The 22,723-nt window shown below is 40.6% G+C and overlaps 2 protein-coding genes across 4 annotated transcripts in view; one reads left to right on the top strand and one right to left on the bottom strand.

Annotated features, from left to right (window-relative positions):
• SDHC (succinate dehydrogenase complex subunit C) overlaps positions 1-22,723 on the top strand; it is a 53,593-nt gene that overhangs the window by 26,839 nt on the left and 4,031 nt on the right. Inside the window, exons 6-7 of one of the 3 annotated variants that reach the window (XR_011498203.1) lie at positions 11,713-11,841; positions 12,814-12,995. Coding sequence is in view for 2 of the 3 variants with exons in the window: in XM_014835508.3 (XP_014690994.1) it covers positions 69-173 (105 nt within the window). In the remaining variant the exon portion in view is untranslated. Of the gene's footprint in view, positions 1-68; positions 932-11,712; positions 11,842-12,813; positions 12,996-22,723 lie in introns of those variants that run through there. The other 2 variants (XM_014835508.3, XM_044757944.2) reach the window with 2 other exon arrangements.
• Positions 453-11,666, bottom strand: CFAP126 (cilia and flagella associated protein 126). The gene is made up of 5 exons (XM_070497503.1): positions 5,779-11,666; positions 4,698-4,760; positions 4,434-4,514; positions 3,758-3,934; positions 453-3,156 (listed from the first exon to the last, which is right to left on the bottom strand). Exons 1-5 carry the CDS (start codon positions 5,803-5,805, stop codon positions 2,863-2,865), a joined length of 642 nt encoding a protein of 213 aa, XP_070353604.1. The 5' UTR covers positions 5,806-11,666; the 3' UTR covers positions 453-2,862.

The following is a 22,723-nucleotide window of genomic DNA, read 5'->3' on the forward strand; positions in this document are numbered from 1 at the left end:
TTCTGAGAAAAGACCTATGAGAGTGACCAAGGACCTGATTGCTGAAATTCTTCTTTTTTCCCCTACAGATATGGGACCTAGGAAAAGGCCTGAAGATTCCCCAGCTATACCAGTCTGGAGTGGTTGTCTTGGTTCTTACTGTGTTGTCCTCTGTAGGGCTGGCAGCCATGTGAAGAGCTAAAGTTTCCAACATCATCTTCCTACAAATGATTATATTGACCTGTCTTCCTGTTTGTCACTCTTATCTCCAGCCAGGACAAAGTTCTCCTGATTTGTTTAGTCCCTTTTGTGCTTGCACATCCCCTTGGAGCTCAGCAATAGTGTACCATATAGAAACATAGTAGTGGAAAAGGGTCCACTTTTCCCCTTGTTTCTAAAGATGGAATGACTGCAAAACTCCCTTTTCCTGTCCCCAGCTTGCAGCCTACTCTGGGCCTAGGACCCTTATTCTGTCTCCATATTGGGCTTTGATTTGTGCTGAGGGTCAGCTTTTGGCTCCTTCTTCCTGAGACAGTGGAAACAATGCCAGCTCTGTGGCCTCTGCCATGGGGACTGGGAGTGGGGCTTCGGGTGCCACTGCCTGTGGGTTGCCGGTTTAAAGGACAGTTCTGTTCATTGGTCAGAGCTCAGGGTCTTTAGCACCCACGCAGTATGACTGAAAGAAGAGGGGTGGGGGTGGAGGGGAATTAGCCTGTCCCAGCTAGAGGGAGATAAAGAGAGTGAGTTGGCTCTTGGAGCAGGTGCTTTGGGGAGAAGATACATAGCTTACGATGCAAGAGGAAGATCCAGAAAATTATCATTGAACCTATTAAGGGTTATTTCTTTTCCTTGCCTTTCTGGAAAAACAAGCCTCTTATTGTCATGTTCTCTAATCCAAATTCATGTGACGTCTTTTTCTGAAACTGAATTAAAATACTCATTTTGTCTTTGACTCTCCTTGAAATCTAGAGAAACCAAGAGAATGGCGGTTTGGGAGGAGCCAATTTCCTCCTCCTCCCTCTGGTCTCAGGCATTTACGTCCCCCAGTCTGACCTTTCTTAGGAGGGAAACAGTTTGTCCGACAACTGACCACTGAAAAAATTTTCAGAGAATCAAATACAAGTAGCCAAAGATTTAACAGCATGCAGAAGCCTCAGAGAAGGAAGGAGTAAGAGAAAGGAAGTTAAGCATGTGGAGAGAGTTTGAGTTATTACCGTCTCCAAAATCTCACTGAGAACTAATTATAAGCCTCATGGTACAGTTCAGCAAATTATTATCTAGTCAAGGGAGCTAGGAACCAGTGAAGGTGACAGCTAAGGGGTGATGCACTAAGTATGTAGATTTGGAGAGAGAAGAGAGTAGAGATAAGAAAGGAGGGATGGGGCTGGCCTGGTAGTGTAGTGGTTAAGTTCACGCACTCCCCTTTGGCAGCCTGGGGTTCGGCGATTCAGATCCTGGGTGCGGACCTAGCACTGCTCGTGAAGCCATGCTGAGGTGGCATCCCACATAGAATAACTAGAAGGACCCACGAGTAGGATATAAAACTATGTACTGGGGCTTTGGGGAGGAAAAAGAAAGAAAAGGAAAAGAGGAAGATTGTCAACAGATGTTAGCTCAGAGCCGATCTTAAAAAAAAAGATTGTTGAAAGCCTGGCAAACATTATAATTTAATGAGAAAACTTGCTGCTTTTATAATCCATATAAGCCAGACTTTGGGGTCCCTAACTCCCTTGGTAGGAATGCTGTTTTGATATTCTTTGGAAAGTCTGGGGTGATAGATCTGTCTTGTCCGTGGCTGAGTTGTTGGCCAACCAGTTAAAGCTGTGGGTTGGAGAGAAGTTGCACTGACTGTAATTGGTGTCAGAGAGGAAGACCTTACTTAGGCTAAGACAGTGGAGCCCTGCTGCCTCAGTAGTGTTCATCCCAGCTCCCAAGTAGTCTTTCGCTTTAAGTAATGCTCACTTCTCCCTTTTTGCTAGACTGGTCCTAGGAAGTCTTTGTAGCGTTCCTCCAGCTTAAACCATATGTCCTCTGTCGTTGTCCTTGGAGTGAGGGACAAGTGTGTTCATGAAGGAACACTTTGGCATTGAGACTGGGAAAGGTTTGGCAAGGGCATTAAATATAACAGCCAGTACCAGGAAGATGCAGAATGGGGACAGAGATGAGCAGAAGTTGAAGGCTGGGAAATGGATGCGGAGTTCCTGACTTGTGGAGTTGGAGTTTCAGAGTGGTCATCGTGTTTGTTATTCTGCCCTGAATTTCTGCTTACCATCTCTCTTTGTCTCTCTTCTCTGTCTTCTAATGACTTCTGTATCTTCAGTTTTCAAACTATATTTGTACTTTTGCTTGAGTTTTGCTCTTGTAACTTTCTGATTTGTTTTCCCTGTGTGTTCTGTCATGAGATACAAAGTCTTAGATAAGGAGAGTGTCTTCTACTTTGGCTCCCCATACCTTTTCTTCCCCACCTCCTCCAAACTCACATACACTTACTCTACTAAACAATTGTACTTATGACTTTAAAGTTGTAGTTGGGTGTGCTCAGGATGAAAAACGAGGGAGTGAGCGTGAGGGACTGATTCTTTGAGTTTTCTTTTGCTATGATTCACACCAACTTCTTGGTCATTTTTGGAGTAGAACTAACTCAGTCCTTGTAAAAATGCCTTCCACTCCAAGCCACTATCATCTTTTCCCTATTCTATTTCCCCCCAACCTTCCTTTTCCCGGTTACAGGTTACAAGAAGCAGCATAGCAGGAGGAAAAAATCCAAATCAGTGAAAGTTTCAAAAAACGATGTTTATTTTCCAAATTCGCCTTTATCCCCACCCCATAATTTCCCTGACTGGGGAGTGTTGCTTATTTCCTTTGATCTCTAGACAGGTTTTCTCACTGTGGTCCCTTGGTCCTTTCTGGAGTTCCAGGTTTGCATTTCTGGACTTCGGCTAGATTAGGACCTGCCCAGTGTTCTAGCACACGTGGGCTTCCAGGTGGGCTGTTAAAAGAGTTGACTGGGGTCGCGTGACCTGGAGTGTGACCTGCAGAGGGGTGTGAGCTTTGGAGTTGATCCGGGGAACTGAGATTTGAGGCTGGGGAGCTTGGAATTATGGTTGGACTTGGTGCTTGTTGTACAGTCTTTGTGATAGACTTCCAGAGTTTCTTCTGACTGACTGGATCATGGGGCTGTCGGGGGGCAAATAGAAGAAACAATCATGTTTCTAGTCAGACGTGGATCATTCCCAATCCATCTCAGAATTCTAAGTCCCATTCTCCCCATACCATGGACAAAAGGTCAGGTCTCCAGTAAGAAGAGTTAAATTTGATTCTGCTAACTTCTTCCTTGAGATCAAATCATTTTGTACTGGGGTGGGGGGGAGGGGTGGGGACAGTAAGATTTCCTTAGCTCATCCCTTCAGGCCTCAGACGGTGATTACGGACTAGATAGGATAAGACAGAATTGGTTAGAGGGTCCCCCTGCTGGGATAATTGTGGTATAACAGTATGGTGTTTTTTGGGGGTTTTTTTTGTTTTGCTGAGGAAGATTCACCCTGAGTTAACATCTGCTGCCAGTCTTCCTCTTTTTGTATGTGAGCCGGCCACCACAGCGTGGTCACTGACAGACAAGTGGTGTAGGTCCATGCCTGGGAACTGAACCTGGGCCACTGAAGTGGAGCACGCCGAACTTAATCACTAGGCCACCAGGGCTGTCCCAACAATATACCTTTTTGAAGTTGAAAAGAAATGAAGACAATAGGATTTGAGGTTAGGTGGGAGGAACAGATACCTTGCCAAAGATTTCAGGACGCAGCCCATTGGAGGCCTTGAGTAAATCAGGATTTTTCTGTATCCATTTGGTGAGGGAGGCAGCACCAGCCGCTGTACGGGAGGTCAGGGTCACCCGAGCAGGGGGTACCTTCAGAGGCATTTGCCAGGTGCCCATGAAGGAACCCCAAGGATTTGCCTAAAAGGAAAAAGACGGGGTTCCTCAACAGGGCTTCTCACTCCCAGTAACTGACCTGTTGGCAGGACCTCTATTCATCTTATTTCCATCCTTTACCTTTGGGAATGAAGGTAATGAAATAAGACACAGCATAATCTCCCCACTCCTTTTTTTCCCCCCCTCTCATGTAGGTTACCGTAATTTTTTCATCCCCTTACCTCTGCCAGCTTAAATTCTGCATCCTTAGGCTAAGTTTGGCAGAGTACTCACTGTATAAGTATCATCACCTGAAGGCGTTCATTTTATACAAATCATTCATCAATTTAAGGAATTCTGGATGCTAAACTCTATCTTGTTGGATAAACGGCTGAAAGTTTGGGGGCGCTTGTGTTACGAGGTGAGCTAGATTGAACTTCAATTTTCCGGATTGTGATTGCAGGAGATTGCAAGTGTCCCCTCTGTTACTCCAGCTCTATGCCTGTTCTCTACCTGTTTTGATAGGAATGAGATGAGTTCTCACCTTGGAACGGGGCACTGAAGGCAATAGATGACCACGATCATTGGCGATAATCTGAGTGTAGCCTTCATGAGAAGAAATGCTCTGGGGTAGAGATGGAGAGAGAAGTACTTATGAAAATGGGGTGGAAAAGAGGGAGAAAGTCTCTGAAGAGCTTGAATTAAGGGCTGAGGGAGAGGAGGATATGGGAATTTAAATGCTGAAAGAAGTTAGGTGCAGTGTAAAGAACCACAGACTGGCCCTGTGGGTGCCCTGAGCGTGGAATACCTGTTTTGTTGGCTTGGCGGGAGACCAGTTCTGCAGATACTTGGGTGAGAACGCTTTTTCATACTGTGGAGAGAAAGATGAGAACCCCTGTGAGGCTTAAAGGCCCCAAGCGCGGGAAATGATAACTAGGCACGGTTCTTTCGCTTTGAAGACCAAAGGCCTGAACAGCCATGCTAGGCTTTAACTCACTATAAAGAGTATGTAGTTTGTTTAGTCTATGTGTTTGCTGTCCTACCTACATGGAGCCACTAGCCATATGTGGCTATTGAGCACTTGAAATGTGACTAGTCTAAATTGAGGTGCTTTATAAGTATAACATACACGAAATTTTGAAGACTTAGTAAAAAAAAAAGAAAGTAAAACATCTGACTCCAACTTTTAAAATATTGATTACATGTTGAAATAATATTTTAGATGTATTTGGCTAAATTAAATATTAATTTTTTTCATTTAACTACTAGAACATTTAAAATTACATTTGTGACTTGTGTTGTCTTTTTATTGGGCAACTCTGGTCTAGACCAGGGGTCAGCAAACTATGGCCCATGGGCCAAATTCATCCTCTTGTTTTGGGATGGCCTGAGAAAGCTAAGAATGGTTTTTATAGGTGAACATTTGTAATTGATTTGATAAAAGGGAGCACTAACTTTGTATCCCAATTAAGTGAAATGTTTTCTCATCCCAAAAGAATTCTGTTCTTTTCATTAGTATTACAAAAAAATGCACTGTTATTATATTTGAGTTTTGTCAAAAATTTTATGGAAAAATGTTTTCTCTCATTATGTAAATACCTATATAATATTTCTGATTTTGTCACTTGGCGCACAAAGCCTAAAATATTTACTCTCTGGCCTTTTACAGAAAAAACTTGATGACCTCTGGTTTAGACCCTACAAACTTAACCCAGAGATACCTTTTGCTTGTCCCTGGGCCCCCTCCTGAGGAACTGAGGAGGGGAATAATACCGTCTCACCCCGCTCTCAGCTGTCTCTTCACTAGTCAGAATCTATGGGAGGGAACAGTCCAAAGGGAGAATCTGGAAGGCAAAGTTAAACGTTAAAGAGATGGAAAAAGAACTTACCTGGTTGGCGCTGTAGTTAGTGGCCATGATGCTGCCACTTCCTGCTGTTTACCTTTGTTGCCTGGCAACCGCAGAAGGCAGAGCTTCCACGGCTACCTCCCAATGAGCAGGGGCTGCCTTTCCCTTCTACTTGTTATTCAGTTTCTTGGCTAACTCTGTTCCCAACCTTTTTCCCTGAAACTTAGTTTCATTTTCATTTTAGAGATGTGAGAGACAGAGTAAATAAACCTAAGAGAATTAGCTGAATAGCAGCCCCGTCTTTTTTTCTACCATTACTCGTTAGGAACTTCCAAGTTGCCTTTGACTGGGGTCTTTAACCACTTAACACACCCCATGAGCTGTGTTCTTTTGGCAGTGTGGTGGAACGTACCATGGACTTTAGAGCCAAACACTGGGATTTGAGTCCTTACTCAACAGAGGAACATAGGAGTTGTATAACATTAAGTAGTTGGCTTCTCTTGGCTATATTTCTGTAGACTCATTTGTATTGTGGAGATAATAGAGCCTGCCTTTACAGTGTAAGTAACATAAAGTGAATAAAGTGTCTAGGTAATGTAGCATGGCAGGTACTCAGTACTGCTGAGAATCCTGTTTATAGGGTTCGCTACTTCATTTTCTCAGGCAGAATAACAAAGGAATAAATGTTTTAAAAAGTGACTGACTCAAATTTGTCCCCAGAAAGAAAAACGTACCTTGTCCTTGGTCCTTGAATGACTCCTGTCTCCTCCATTACTCTCTAGAATCACAAGGCCTGAGAACACAGGTGCTTGGTGTTGACTGAGATGAGGTAGAGTCAGGAGCTGGTACCAGGAAATTGAGCAGGGTGATGAGAGGAAGTCATAGTGGGGAAAGCACCAGGTTTGGGGAGTTAGGTGGCGGTGGCAGGTGCCAGGACACAAACCTAGTATTTGTGGGACTGGACAACATCTCTGGGATTCACTGTAATGGTATTATCATCCCCATCTACTGGGCTGTTAGAATTAAGGAGAAAGTGGAACTGCTTTATGAATTGTAAAGTCTATTAATGTATAAGATGAAAGGAAAAAACTAAGATATGAGTTGTCCAAAGAAATAGATCATGGAGAACCAGGAGAGCATTATAAGGGATAATTGCCAGTCCCTTCTCCCTTCCTTTTCCCCTCACGGTCCTCATCCCAACCAACACACCAAGTATAAGAACACTCCTACACTTCTAGAGTTGGAGGCAAAAACAGCTCTTGTTTTGTTTTTTTTTTCCCCTCCCCAAAGCCCCAGTGCATAGTTCTAAATTCTAGTTGTAGGTCCTTCAAGTTCTATGTGAGCTGTCACCACAGCATGGCAACTGACAGGCCAGTGGTGTGGTTCCACAACCGGGAACTGAACCCGGGCCGCTGAACTTTAACCACTAGGCCATCAGGGCCGGCTCAAACAACTCTTGTTTTGTAGGCTCTGGCAGTTAACAGCTGGATAATATGAGGTCTGGAAAGGAGACTCCTGTGTTTAGTCCCTGTGGTTTTCATCACTCTCTAGAGTGATGACTTTAAGGACCAAGGACTTTGCTCTGGGATATCCATTTTGGTCTTTAAAGCCGCAGTGATAGTTAAGCAAGCATCATTTCTCTTGGAACCTTCTGTCTTCAGCTGGTATGCTTTTCTGATAGAGACGTGATGTTCTATGATGACTGAGATCCTATTTTTAAAAAATAACTAGTTTTTGTTTAATTGAAAAAGTAATGTACAGGGGAAAAAAATTCCACTTTTTCAGAAGGGTGTTTAATCAAAAGCAAATGTCCATCTGACTCCAGCTTCCAGTCTTGCTCCTCAGAGGAAACTACCGTTACTATTTTCTTGTGTCTCCTTCCAGAAATATTCTATGCATTCTAACAATAATGGGAGCAAGCTGTCCACATTGTTTTGTGATTTCCTTTTTTGAATATCTTAGGGATTGTTTTCTTGTGACAGTGTCTTCTTTTAGGATGCACCATCACATACTTATTCAGTCCCATTTGGATGACCATTTAGGTTACAGACATTGCTGTAATAAAATCTATATCTATAGATATATTCGTAAAAATTCATATCATAAAGATATGAATAAAGATATATATCTTTATGAATATATCTATAGATATATGTAATTAGTAGGATAAATTTCTAAAAGTGAATTTCAAATCAAAGGGTTTGTTCATTTAGAAAGTTAATAATGTCAAATTGCCAGACCTTGCACCAGTTTATACATCCACCAACAGTGTGTTAGAGTACCTAGTTGTCCACTCTCTTTTCAACAGTATTAACAATGTTTTTCCTGTTTTTGTCAATCTGATAATAAGAACTAATGTAGTTACTGTGTGTCTGGCACAGTTCTAATTGCTTTTTATTACATTTTGCCATTTGGTTCTCACAAAAACCTCAGCAAAGGAAACTGGAGCATACACAGTGAGGAGTAGAGCCAGGATTTAATCTCAAGTATTCTGACTCTAGAGCCATCAATTTTAACCATTACACTATATTGCCTCTTAAGCAGCGGGTGAAATACAGTGTATCATTGTTTTTAATTTTCATTTCTTTAATTATGAGGGTTTTTTCCCCATATATTTATAAGCCTCTTTTATTTCTTTCCTGAAAATAGCCTTTAATGTCTTTTGCCGTTTGCTCTTGGGCTGTTCATCATTTTTATTAATCTCTTTGAACTCTTTATATATTAAGGAAATTAGCCTTCTGTCATATATGTTGCAAACATCCCCCCCTCCCCCCCCCCCGTTTATCTGTCATTTAATTTTGTTTGTTTTGGGGGTGTTTTTGGCCATGGACATGTTTTTAATGTTTATGTAGTCAAATTTATTACTCTTCTGTGCTTCTGGATCTTATCCTTTGAGTGGCTGTTTGTAAATTCCAATATTTAAAAAATAATTCACATGGTTTCAGCTTTTATATTTAAATTTTTGTTCCTGCTGGAATTTATTTGGCGACTAGACTGAGGTCAGGCTCCAGATGCCTAACTAGTTGTCTTGGCATCGCTTATTGAACAAGCCATCTTTTCTCCAGTGACTTGAAATGCCACTTTTATTGTATTCTTTAATGTATATGGGTTGTTTCTGGATCCGCTAACCCATTCTAGGGGAGAGGTGACCATTTTAGGTTATTTGTTTCTCTTTAAAATCTAAAGTACAATCCTGGCTTGGTCCTGTGTGAATTCTCCAGTTAGAATTTCAGAGACACTAGGAAATTGTACGAGTAATAACAGGCAATTTGTTTTTTAAGATTTTATTTTTTTCCGGGGCTGGTCCCGTGGCTGAGTGGTTAAGTTCGCGCGCTCCACTGCAGGCGGCCCAGTGTTTCGTTGGTTCGAATCCTGGGCGCGGACATGGCACTGCTCATCAAGCCACGCTTTTTTTTTTTTTTAAAGATTTTATTTTTTCCTTTTTCTCACAAAAGCCCCCCGGTACATAGTTGTATATTCTTTGTTGTGGGTCCTTCTAGTTGTGGCATGTGGGACGCCGCCTCAGCGTGGCCTACTGAGCAGTGCCATGTCCGCCCCCAGGATCCGAACCCTGGGCCGCTGAAGTGGAGCGTGAGAACTCAACCACTGGGCCACCGGGCCAGCCCCAAATTGGTACTTCTTACTGGGTAGTCTTGAGCCAATAATAATGCTAAAATTTTTGAGCACTCACTATGCATCAGGCACCCTACTAGGTATTTACATATGTTTAATGCTCAAAACTAAGATTATCCTCATTTTACACTATAAGGTCACTGAGACCCAGAAAAACTAAGTAACTTGTCCAAGGTCACACATTTAGGCATAGCTAGACTTTAACCCATGTAATCTGACTCCAGCACTCATGCTGGTGGTTGCCCTCAATTAGGTACAGTTTATACATTACCTATTGATACAAAGTAAACTCGTGGTTCAATGGCAGATGAACTCAATCCAAAGAAAAGATTTCCTAATTTCAGTCATCAGAGAACTGAAGCAAATGATGAAAATACCCTGAGGCATATTTTGTGAGTGGGGCCTCGATGAGCCCTTCCAACTTTGAAAGAGTTAAATCTGGCCCCATGAAAGACCATTAACTGTGCCTGAAGCTAACCAGCCAATATGAAAAAAGGTCAAAATTCCATCAGGTGCCAATCTTTAAAAAATAAAAAAGAAAAAGAAAAAGAAGTACCAATTCAGTTTACCTTAAACAGAAAAGGTAAATTATAAAGTTACAGGAGAACTATAGCAGATTTCAAAATTACAAAGTATAGTTTGAGGCTCAAAGGATAAGAGAATCTGGAAGGTAGAACGCGATCAGGGAGAGAGATTTTTTTCCCTCTCTCTCTGTTTCTCACTGCAGTGCTTTATTCTTATTTCTCTGCAAGGCGGCACACACGATTTGCTCCCTAGTTGAGAATAACTCTGCAGAGACAACTTGGGTTTGTACCTTTCTTGCAAGCTCGTAAGAGTCTTACTAATATAATAGGAGAGAATGGAAAGATCAGAAAGAATGCTGGTCAGCTGAAGTGGAGAGAGACCGCAGAGGATAACGATTTCCTGCTTTTGCTTTGAACCAGTGGATCTTTTTTTTAAAAAAATAGAAATTAATTTTCCCACAACCAATTGTCAGTTTTTGTGTAGTTTTCCAAAGGTTTTGTGCATATACAAGAAATAGAAATATATATTTTATTCATCACAATTACCTTTTACACAAATTATAACATACATACTACTTACTTTTTTAAGATTAAAAAAATGTACTTTTGGAGATCATTACATATGAGGGCTAAAGAGCTCCCTTTTTCTTGAAGCTTTATAGCCTTAAGAAATCAACACACACACACAAAAGAAATCAATACATTGATGATGTATTATAATTTATCTAATTAGTTTTCTATTGTTGAACATTTAGTTTGCTTCCAAACTTTTACTATTACAACAGCGCAGCAATGAGTAACTTTGTACCTGTGTTATTTTGCATGTGTGAGAGTGTAGTTGTGAAGTAAGTTTATAGAAATGAAATAGTGAAGTCAAAGGGCGTGTGCATCTTGACAGATATTGCCAATTGCCTTCCGAAGAGTTTACGTCTCTCCAGCTGTGTATCGGAGTTCTCTGGCAGATCTTGAAGACTTGCTAGATTGATTATATCTCTAACTTGTTTATTTTCATCCCATACCCCTTCCCAGATATTAGGGATTCACAGTAACTTCTCTCTCAAAAATTTGCATTGTTAGATAAACTACCTTATTTAGTGCTTTCTTTCTTTTTCTTTTTTTAATTTTCTTTTTTAATTTTTCCTTCTTCTCCAGAAAGCCCCCAGTATATAGTTTTATATTTAAGTTGTGGGTCCTTCTAGTTGTGGCATGTGGGACACTGCCTCAGCATAGCTTGATGAGCGGTGCTGGGTCCATGTGCCCAGGATCCAAACGAGCAAAACCCTAGGCCACCAAGGTGGAGCACGCGAATTTACCCATGGGGCCATGGGGCGGTCCCCGTAGTGCTTTCTAATCTATAATAGCCAAAAATGAGCAACTTGGACTTTCAATGTACTTTTCTTCCCATGGCATTTTTAAAGCCAGAAAAAATCATTAGTAACTCCTTACTAGTAAAAACGTGGGCATCTCATCTATTACACAGTTTGACCTCCTGAATCACTGTCTCCAGTCCTACCATCAGCAGTCCAAGGTTTCTTCCAGATAGCTCCAAGCTGCCCTGTTTGCTGCTTCGCTGGGTCAGGTGGAGGTGGGTCTTGGATTGGAGACCTGGCCTTTGCCTGTTTTCCTGCATCTTATCTAACCAAGCTACTGGCCCAACTTTGAACTATTCATACCCCCTAGCTTCTGTATATTCCCTAATAGGAACTGAATACACCGTTCTGTGCACAGTAAGCACTGAAGGATGGATAGCTGAGAATATAAAAGCTGTTTCAAAACTTCTCTATAGATTATACATTTCGGATCCGATTTTCTTTCTTAGGAAGCATCTAAGGCTCCCTCTGTTGGAGACTGTATTACATCTCCTCCCGTACACCACAAAAGAAGAATGTTCTTGATAAGAACCCTTCCTGAGAACCAGCTCTAGAGACATCAATATCTCTCACTAGTGGTGAGAATTCAATTTATGTTTACTTGCATAACTAAGAATAATCGATGGTTATAATGGAAATGGGGGGGGGGGCCAGCCGGTGGCGTAGCGGTTAAGTTCGTGCGCCCCACTAAGCGCTTAAGTTCGCCGGCTCCACTTTGGCGGCGGCCCGGGGTTCACCAGTTGGGATCTCCGGCACTGCCCTAGCGGCCCGTCAAGCCATGCTGTGGCAGGTGTTCCACTTATAAAGTAGAGGAAGATGGGCACAGATGTTAGCTCAGGGCTAATGTTCCTCAAAATACTACTACTAATAATAGTAATAATAATAAAACAATGGAAACGGGGCAGTATGTGATGGCTATGTGCTTTGACAATATACGGGGTGGCCATAAAGTCTGGAAATAGACATTATTTTATCATGTGTTGAAATATAATATCAATAGACCCTTAATATGTATTCATTTATGTTTCCAGATCTTTTGCAACCCTGTAAATATAGTACAACTATCACTGAGGCGAGTTTAGGGAGAGTGTGAGAAGTGGGATGAGCTCTGATCGTCATACGCAGACAGCAACTGCGAGTAAATGCATTTTGCCTCGTTAGGTGCTAGGGGAGAGCAACGGGAGGGGGATTAACAGATTACTAGATAATTTCAGTATTACTCTATATTAGGAAAAACTCCAGTCCTCCCCCTGTTTCTCCTTTCCTCTCATACTACTATCTCATTCCCAACACTTCTGACACCAGATGTATGGGGGTTTTCCCCACACCAAGCAATTCCGTGATACTAGCTGGGTATCCCACTTCAGCTCAATTCTGACACTATCTACCTTGAGATAGCATCAGGTCTCACCTCACCGGATAAGGGTTCAGTCCTACAAGACTGCCCCCCCGCCCCCATCTATTTCAGGTGCCAATTGAAAGTTTAGGTTGTTACCTGTACTTCTGACCAATCAGCTATAAATCAGAGGTTTCCATGACCCTCTCCTCAGGTTCAATGAATGTGCTAGAGCGGCTCACAAAACTCAGAAAAACAGTTTACTTACTGTTTACCAGTTTATTATAAGTACCTCATGCTACCCGATTGCACCACTGGAACTCCTATCAACTTATACTAAAAGAAGAGATAAAGGCTACAGATTGACATCCAGATGAAAGAGATGCCTGGGGCAAGGTACGTGGGAAGGAGCACGGAGCTTCCCTGTCCTCTCCAGGCACCCACTCTCCCAGCTCTTCCATATGTTCACCAACCCAGAAGCTCTCCAAACCTCATACTTGTGGGATTTTTATGGAGGCTTCATCACTTAAGCCTGATCAATCATTATCCATTTCCAGCTCCTCTCCCCTCTGGAGAATGGGGGTGGGGCCAAAAATTCCAAAGGTGCTAATCATGGCTTGGTTTTTCTGGTGACGAGCTCCCATTCAGGAGCCCACCAAGAGTCACCTCATTAGAACAAAAGACACTGCTATCACCAAGAAAATTGCAAGGGATTTAGGAGCAGAAACTGTGTCAGGAACTGGGGTCAAAGACCAAATATTAGAGCAAAAGATGCTGCTAGTGCTCCTACCACTTAGGAAATCACAGAGTTTTAGGAGCTCTGTGCTGGGAACCGGGGGCAGAGACCAATATATATACTTTCTATTATCTCACATGCTCACATAGACAATAGCCAAAAAGAGAGTGAACTTAGGTATTGTATGAAAGTATTAGGATAAAGACAACCATTAGAACAAAAATACAAACTCTTCCTAACCAGAAGGTATGTTAAAAAAAGGGGGAGGGGGAGGAAGCAAATGAAATACGTCACATGGTGAAAGACCTAAATATATAAAACTATAAACTAGTAACGCAGATCTGAGGCCAAATATATTGATTACATCAATAAATATATGTATACAGTCATGCATCACATAATGATGTTTCAGTTGTCGACGAAAATAATCGATATCCAATCTATAAATGAAAATTTGGGTGAGTTTATTCTGAGCTTAAATCTGAGGATTATAACCTGGGAGAGTCTTTCCACAAAGGAACAGAGCACTCCAAAGAAGTGGGGGTATAAGGGTGGTTATATACCCTCAAAGAGGATGTTTCACATAGGATTGAAATGTCCCTTTTACAATAGTCGCGAGACTGCTCTGTCGGCACAGCGATTGATGGAAATAGCAGGTAGGTCTTCTGTCTCTGTGAACACAGCAGGGTGGCAGTCTGTTGTCTCCAGCTGGGTGGTCACAGGTGAGCTGGGAGGTGAGTGCAGCAATCAGTTCCTAGCCTAAGGAAAAATGCTTATCCCTAAGGAAATGCTAATGTGGGGGAAACTTGCACCTTTATCTCAAGGGCCTTTGTTCTGGCCATAGGAAATGTCTAAGTAGATATGTAATGTGTGCTCAATAGCCACAGTCAGGCCCTTTTGAAAAAAAAAAGTCAGGCCGAATTAGGTTTATACCAAATGGCTTCCTCATATACTCCAATATATCCTATTGCTTGCCATTTTTATTTGTCATTTCCCCCTTTTGATCTCTAATCTTTTGATAGAAAGCATTGATGATCAAAATATTGTCCCTCGGCGCCAGGGTGGTTGCTGCCTGCCCTGGGTCCATCATGTCCCTCGGTGCTAGGCTTTTATTTCATTTATTTGCCTAGTTGTCCACGTTGGGGGGAAATAGTGGACAAGCATGGAAGTATTTATTAACAGAGGAAGCATTTCATATGTTATGTAATTAATTTAGATTGTTGCACAAACATTGCATATGCGCTTTTCTATGACACCTTGCATTTACATTGTATATGATTATAGAACAAGTACAGTAACGATAATAACAGCATTTTTGAAAGGATTAGTCTGAAATGCATTCTTAGTCATAGTCTCTAGCAGAAAAGGAAATTTGTCCAGGGTTATAAGACAGATCAACCATCTCAAGCCGTCGAGCAATCATTACTCTAGTTTGTATGCTACTCTTACAACACTGAGTAAAGAAAATAGCAATTAGTTTGAATATTATGCTAGTACAAGAATTCCAAGAAGTAGTAGAAATAGGAATTCCAATCTGGATTGGAAAAGGGAACTGATACCGGAAGGGAGCTAACCAAACAACTCAAGACTGGGTGTCGGATCGCATAAGGCATCCACTTGCTTCTTCAGAGATGACACATTGGAAGATTCATGACGTATAAAAGCACAGCATTCAGTCTGAATGATTGTCTATGTACCACCTTGGGATGCAGTAAGAATATCTAAAGCCATTCTGTTTTGAATGACAGCCCTTCTCATTAAAGGCATTTCAGTATTTAATGAGACTATTCCTGCTTGACTATCGTTAAGGGCTTCTTGAGTAAATTTAGTCAGATCTTCCATATGTAATAATGACATCTTTTAGCTCCAAAGGAGCAAATATGGCTGCAAATATAGCCATACCAGTGGAGCACTGAACAAGCCCATCCGGCCTTAAAGAGAGGGAGATTGGCGACAGGTTTTAACTCAGCCTGACTCCTTCCCTGCTTTTAAAGGAAACTCGGGGTGCAATGTTTTAGCCATCCAGGCAGTAGCCAAGGCCAAAGATTTGTTCCACATAACCATTGAGTTCCATTAGGAGTCACTCGATAAATTCCTGGCCTTCAAGACCAGTCTGTTCCAAATTAATCACTTTAAGTATGATAGGATTCCAAACAATTATAAAATAGGTATACAGTTTAAGCATAACAAAGGTTTAAATGAGGAGATATAAGGTTGGGAATACAGGCCTGGTCCGGAGTCTTGGGACAGCTGTCTACAACAGATGTCGTCTTCTTCTCCTCCTGGTATTGTCCTTTTCAACAGGGCTGCAAAGAGTCTTATTTGATGTCTCTTTCCATAAATAAATTCTTCAGGTTACAGTCCATGATCCTTTAGTTCTGGGACTTCTCTGTGAAAGAATCAGTTACAAATCTTTCATTTCTTTTAAGCACCACAATAAGACCATGAAAACAATGTAATACATCCCTTAAGCAAACCTGGTTTATATATTTCTTCATTTAATTGCATAGGCTGTTGTATTATTTAAAAAGGAGACAGCCAATGTTTACAAAAAGTATAGATCTAAGATTAAAGAGCACTAGCATAAGAGCTTTTGGCCGTGAGAGTAAATGTTTCTGAAAGCTTGCCAATTAATTTTTGGTTGTGCCATTAGTTCCTTTTACCAATACTGAGGATTGAGGATGGTAGGCACAGTAGAAATGCTGCAATATTGGCCAAACGTTACAAATAGATTTGAGTTTCCCCAGTCACTGTGTAACTCGGGAGGAATTCCTCAAACAGGAATTTACTCTTTTTGATAATAATTTATCTAAAGCCATCGCTCTTCTGCTAGGAAAGGCCTCAAAACAATGTGAGAACATACAGATCATTACAAGATATGTTTATCCTTGAGATGGTGGCATTTGGACAAAGTCCAATTGTCATACCTCAAAGGGTCCCTTAGGAAGGGAAAGTGGCCTTGTGACCCATGGAGTGGGTTTCTTATTGGGCCCGAACCACATCTGCGAGGGGGTGTCAAAAATTCCCCCTTTTGACTGCCACATCTGTTTCTCTTGTTCTGTGGCAATTTCTTGAGCCTGTAGAAGGAAATCTTTTACTGGGTTAGCAGAGTTAACAGAAAGTAGCAGGCATTCTTGAGGCTAGACAGTGTAACATCCTCACCTACACTTAAGTAAGACTCATTTGTAAACCAAATTAAACAATAGAATGCAGTCGTGGTCTTCTCTCCCTTGTGATGTTGGAAGGTAACAAGGTTAATGGTTGGAGCAAATTATAAATTTGTTCCTGCGTCCAGGGGGCAGGCAGTCAAGAAGACTTCTAGATGTCAGAGTCAAAGCATCTTTTTGCAGCTTGAAATGTCTGATGATGTCATCGGGCATTCAGGTATCTTTTTGAGTGGCTTACAGCTTACACAGCAACAGACAGGAATCTCTCTTAAGTTTCTATCAAGTTGTTCAGCTTCAGTTTGCAAGGTTTCAGGAAAAAGAGCATGATCAATTCTCAATGATTCCAGATGAAAATGAGGTAAAAATTGAAAACATTAGTTTGGAAGTTTGTAACCAGATATTTCAGTAGAATTCAGGACGCAGTTCAGTTCACAGGTAGAAAAAGGCTCAAAGACAATTAACAGAACTAGGATCTAATATCCACAAATGCGTATTATAATTTTTCACTGAAACAATTCTTCTCTCTAAAATCACCCTCATTTTTACCAAAGATAGTCAAGTTAAGACTAATTGGTTTGCCAAAATAAGTTTAGTTTCAAGAAACTTGGCCCAATTATTTACATAAGTGCAGCAGGAATAGCAATTGATCATATAGGTTCTTAAATCTGCTTTGCTGGAATTTTTCATGAGGAATCTCAGATTGAACTTTAAAGACTTCTTGAGGCCAGAAAAGCCAAGCCAAGGATTTGTACCATGAGGCCTTGCCTGCAATACCTTAGATTTGGGTGACTTCTCTCCTTTCTTGAGATTCCCCAGAATATTTCGAAGTTCATTTCACCTGCCAGATAAGCAAGCTTCCTTACTTACCAGGTAAGATTGCTGGAATCTCTCTCTGTAAAGCAAGGTACCAGGCCCATATTTCCAAGTGGCTTTATTTCCAGAAAGTCAACCTTATTCCTCAAAGGCAGTATTGTCATATCTGAGTCTGTATCTTTCTCTCAAACATGACATTCCAGTCAAAGTTTTGGTAAGATAACAAATGTGTCCTGTTACAAGGAGAACAGATTCTTATTGAACTTATGCAAATAACTATATTGCCAAGAAATAGCCATATTCTTTCACAAAGAGTTTCCAAATTCTGGAGGGATCAGGTAGGGAGAAAAAGACAAATGTTTCAGTTTTGCTCACAAACGTATAATTTCACTGATTGCTATAAGACGTGGTTAGCATAAGAGAAAAGATTTCCTTAAATCTGAGAAAACAAAACAACACATCAAAAACAATATTTCAAACAAAAGTCGTAAAAATTATAATCATCCTCAGTTCATTCAGTCCTGTATAACTGGTTCTTGATCTTAATCTGTTAGCAGTTTTGTTTTTTAACATTAAAACTCATTTGCTTAATTGGATTTACTTTAATCTCAGTCTATGTGACCAGGCATAAAACTCCTTTCAGAATTTCTCCTTCACAAAACTTCTACAACTTTCTTTTTGCCTTCAGAATTTGTCCCATGCTTTCTTTCTTCCCTTCTAGTACATTAGGACAAATTTGTCTTTCTTCACCAACCAAACAAAAATATTTCCGTTCTTTATACCCTTTTTACTGAAAACTTACATTTTAACTTTTTCCTTGAATGCAGAGCTGTTTTCCTTATTAATTTCCAATGGCTTTAATTACATATGTTAATTAGAACTTTTAACCATTAACAGACAAAAGGTAAGCAATTATGAATTGTATTTTATATCAGCATTCTAAACACTTCATAATTTCTAGGAACACATCACTTTACAGTAAAAGACCCATAGACTTTAGCATCTCTGCAATAAAAACCAAAAGCAGATAAACTTAGATGTTTAGCAACGTTTGTTCTATCCAATCCAAAAATTACCCAGATACTCAGATTTTTATCATTTAACTTGACTTGGCAAAACCAAAAAGAATTTCAAAGGTGTTTTTTTTTTCCAAGTGTACAGACCATAAAACAGTTATTGTACCCACTTTTATCTATTTAAACCGTTTGTTTCCAACACTTATGTTCAGATTACCTATGAAAACCTCATGAGACATGAGACAAAACTGGTCCTCATTTAAAGCTATTATTTTGCTAACGAATTTCTAACAGACAACATGAATTTATTTGACTATTAAACCCAGGCTGCATGCCTGCATCGTTATGCAAATACCGACAACTCTGACAACAAGACTATTTTCAATCAAACCAACAAACTTAAACAAGCTTTCATTTACCAAAGGTTAATTCACAAGACGTTAACTTTGAAAGATACTGGGTTAATTTCTACTACATTTAGAATTTATGTAAGCACTTACTTTATGCCAAAACTCTTGATTTCTCAGAAACTGGGTTTTAACTCAAATTACATTCCAGGTTGATCTACCTGTCCAACTGCATCACAAAGGCACAGACAAACCCAAGTTTTCGATTTACAGGAGGTCCAGGTTCTGGTCAGGTCCAGCCTGAACTTAACCTCGACTTGGTGACAACAGAAGAGATGATGAGCAAAACAGACAAAGAAAAGAAGAGATGAGATCAGACCTCGCCCTCATGGCCTCTTCCAGAGGGTTATCAAGATAAGAGTCACACAACAGTTCCCATGCTGGGCACACAACCCCAGCAGGACAGTTCACAGAATAAATCACAGGTCTCCTACCCTTATAACTGACTCAGTAGGTGACTAAAATACTCAATGAGTCAACTGTCAAGAGAGGGCACCCCACTTAGGGTTGCTGGGGTGATCAGGCCCAGAAACCCAAAGTTGGGGCTCCCAGGGGTGGAGCCTTTTACTCCTTAAAGATTTCTTTGTTTCCTGGTTGCAAAGCTAAAAAGGAGGCGAAAATGGCCATTGTAACTCTAAGAGAGATGAAGACATTTGGGTTAATTCTATTCAGAAAAACTTTTTGTAAGCGCTTACTTTAATAGAAGGAATAGAGCTCTTTAGAAAAGAAGGAGATGAGCTCTGAGATTCCAAAGGCAGCTGCAGAGGAGATGGAAGGGATAAACGGGGGGGGGGGGACAGTTTCTGAATTCTTATCCTTTTTTTAATTCAGTTACAGTCTCTGCCAATTTACAGTTAGTCTCCTGTAAAGAATTCACTTTATCATTATTACGTTTTGAAGCCTCTAAATGCCAATCATAATAAGCTTCCCATTCTTTTGCTTTAGTTTTAGAGCCGGCTCTTTCTACTTGTGCGCGCAAATACAGTAGCTTTGAGATATCGAACGTTCCCCACTTTGGCCACTTAAGTCATTCTTAGTTAATCCTTCCCATTTTGTTAGATACTTGCAAGCATTGTTCAAACCAGCTGGAGTTCCATTGGGAGGTCGTCCATCCGGGAGCTGGCCGGCTTTAAAAAGCACGGTTTTCCCATTTTCTTTTTGCTTGTCTGTTTTTTTTTTTTTTTAATAAAGTCTGAACAACTTCTAAGGACAGTGTAGTGGGTCAGAAGTGTGCTGCTTGTGAGTGTTACTCCCCATAGAAAGGTCATAAACACTCTTACGTGCCTCGGTTTTTCCCTCCGGCCGCCTAATACTGCCGTGGGAGCTCGGAGCGCAGGTGACCAGCCCTTATGTGCGCGTCCCCGGACAAGCCTGTAATTAATTACCGTGAATGAGAGTGGAGTTCCCTATGGGACCGCTGCACGTCGCGAGGATTGATCCTCTGACACTCCCGCTGAGGTCCTTAGTCACCTAAGGGCGCCTTTTGGTAAAGGCCGGGAGGAGCAAGTGTCCCTTTTCTTCGGAGCTGAAGACATTCAGTCTCTCATTTCTCTATCAAGCAGTTTGTTCAGACTTTATAAATACAATTCTTTCCAATTCAAAGCCAAATTAAAAGGACAACCAACCCAGCTCACTCCAAGCTCCTCTAAGCCCCTGAGGCTTAGGAATTCTCTCTAGGTTTTTCTCCACCTAGGAACTGTACCGGTACCCCTCAAAACCTCTAGTCTTAAGACCTTACCCAGCTCATATAAACTCTTGGACCATCGACTTAAAATAAGGAGGTCCGGGTTTCAGGAGAACTCACCAAGGTCACCTGAAGAATGCAGTGATCCGGGGGGCTCAATGGGCCCTTATTGGTACCGAATGCCGGTTCAGTGTAGATTCCAGGTGGCCTCTGGTGGGTTTCTCTGAAATCCTGCCGCGACTACGCCAAGAACTGTCGACGAAAATAATCGATATCCAATCTATAAATGAAAATTTGGGTGAGTTTATTCTGAGCTTAAATCTGAGGATTATAACCCGGGAGAGTCTTTCCACAAAGGAACAGAGCACTCCAAAGAAGTGGGGGTATAAGGGTGGTTATATACCCTCAAAGAGGATGTTTCACATAGGATTGAAATGTCCCTTTTACAATAGTCACGAGACTGCTCTGTCGGCACAGCGATTGATGGAAATAGCAGGTAGGTCTTCTGTCTCTGTGAACACAGCAGGGTGGCAGTCTGTTGTCTCCAGCTGGGTGGTCACAGGTGAGCTGGGAGGTGAGTGCAGCAATCAGTTCCTAGCCTAAGGAAAAATGCTTATCCCTAAGGAAATGCTAATGTGGGGGAAACTTGCACCTTTATCTCAAGGGCCTTTGTTCTGGCCATAGGAAATGTCTAAGTAGATATGTAATGTGTGCTCAATAGCCACAGTCAGGCCCTTTTGAAAAAAAAAAGTCAGGCCGAATTAGGTTTATACCAAATGGCTTCCTCATATACTCCAATATATCCTATTGCTTGCCATTTTTATTTGTCACAGTCAACAACAAACCACATATACCATGGTGTCCCATAAGATTAGTACCATATAGCCTAGGTGTGTAATAGGCTGTACCATCCAGGTTTTTGTAAGTACACTCTTTGGTGTTCTCACAACAATGAAATCGCCTAACCATGTATTTCTCAGAACTTATACCTGTCATTAAGGGATGCATGACTGTAAATGGGCTTACCACACCTGTTAAAAGAAAATGATTTTCACATTGATTAACAAAGCAAAACCCAACACTATGCTGTATAAAAGAAACATCTAAAATGAAGAGATTCAAGAAGACTAAAAGTAGATGCGAAAACAAAAATGTACCAAAATTTTTTAAAATTTAAGCAGGGGTTGCAATTGTAATTATCCAAGAAAGCAGAATTCTGACAAAAAAGTTTTAAAAGAGATAAAGAAATTTTTACCACAATTAAAAAAAGAGATAAAGAACTACATTTAATATGGGGAGAAATAGAAGCACACCAATAATAGGAGACTTTAACAAATCCCTCAACTCTAGAAAGAGGGAGTGAACAAGAAATAAGTAAGGATATAGGAGACCTAAACAACATAATAAATGAGATAAGTTTAATATATATTAAACTCTGAACCTTGATAATAGACGATACACTTTTTTTTCAAATGCATATAAAGCATTCACAAAAATCACAAAAATGTGGCATGTTCACATCTTAGGCCACAAAGAAAATCTCAGTAAATTCCAAAGGGAATAAATAATGATACAAATAGTATTCTCTGGCCCACAACGTAATATAACTAAAACCCAAAATTTCTTCCAACAGGAAATTTTAAAACATACTGTTAAACTGCTCCTGGGTCAAAGAGGAAATGCAAAGTAGAATTTTTTTGAAAATAGTAATAATGAAAATCAGAATCTATGGGAAATAGTTAAAATAGCTATCAGAGAAAGATTTATAATGTTAAATACCCATATGAAAAAAAGTAAAAATATATGAATAAACATTACAACTCAAAAAACTAGAAAAAAGCCCAAGGTAAACAAATGTTAGGAGAAGGAAGAAATTAGTAAAAAGAAAGGCAGAGATTACTGGGTTTGAAAACCACCACAACAAAAATAGCACTATTAAATCCAAAACTATTCTTTTTGAAAAAATAAAAGTGGTAACTTATTAACTAAACTACTCCAGAGAAGGGGAGACAGCACAATACGTGAAATTAGAAATGAAGAGACACAGAAGAGAAAATTTAAAAAATATTCTATATATTTGAAAAGTTACATTAAATGGATAATTTTGTAGAAAAACACAATTTAACAAAATTGACCCCTGTAGAGACAGAAGGTCTAAACAGATCATTTCACACAAAAGAATTAGAGAAACTAGAGTTCCCCTACAGAACAAAACAGCCCAAATAGTTTCACTAGATGAGTCTATCAAACTTTAAAAAAGTAAATCCAGGGCTGGCCTGGTGGTGTAGTGGTCAGGTTCAG

Source organism: Equus asinus, chromosome 25, assembly GCF_041296235.1.
Source record: "Equus asinus isolate D_3611 breed Donkey chromosome 25, EquAss-T2T_v2, whole genome shotgun sequence".
Taxonomy (NCBI): domain Eukaryota; kingdom Metazoa; phylum Chordata; class Mammalia; order Perissodactyla; family Equidae; genus Equus; species Equus asinus.

What these genes read in the sequence shown, in the direction of transcription:
- CFAP126 (XM_070497503.1), bottom strand. Translation starts at nt 5,805, where the DNA reads ATGGCCACTAACTACAGCGCCAACCAG. An exon ending in CTAACTACAGCGCCAACCAG is followed by an intron (nt 4,761 to 5,778) that starts GTAAGTTCTTTT and finishes TTCTCTCCACAG; the next exon opens with TATGAAAAAGCGTTCTCACC. An exon ending in CTTCAGTGCCCCGTTCCAAG is followed by an intron (nt 3,935 to 4,433) that starts GTGAGAACTCAT and finishes TTTTCCTTTTAG; the next exon opens with GCAAATCCTTGGGGTTCCTT.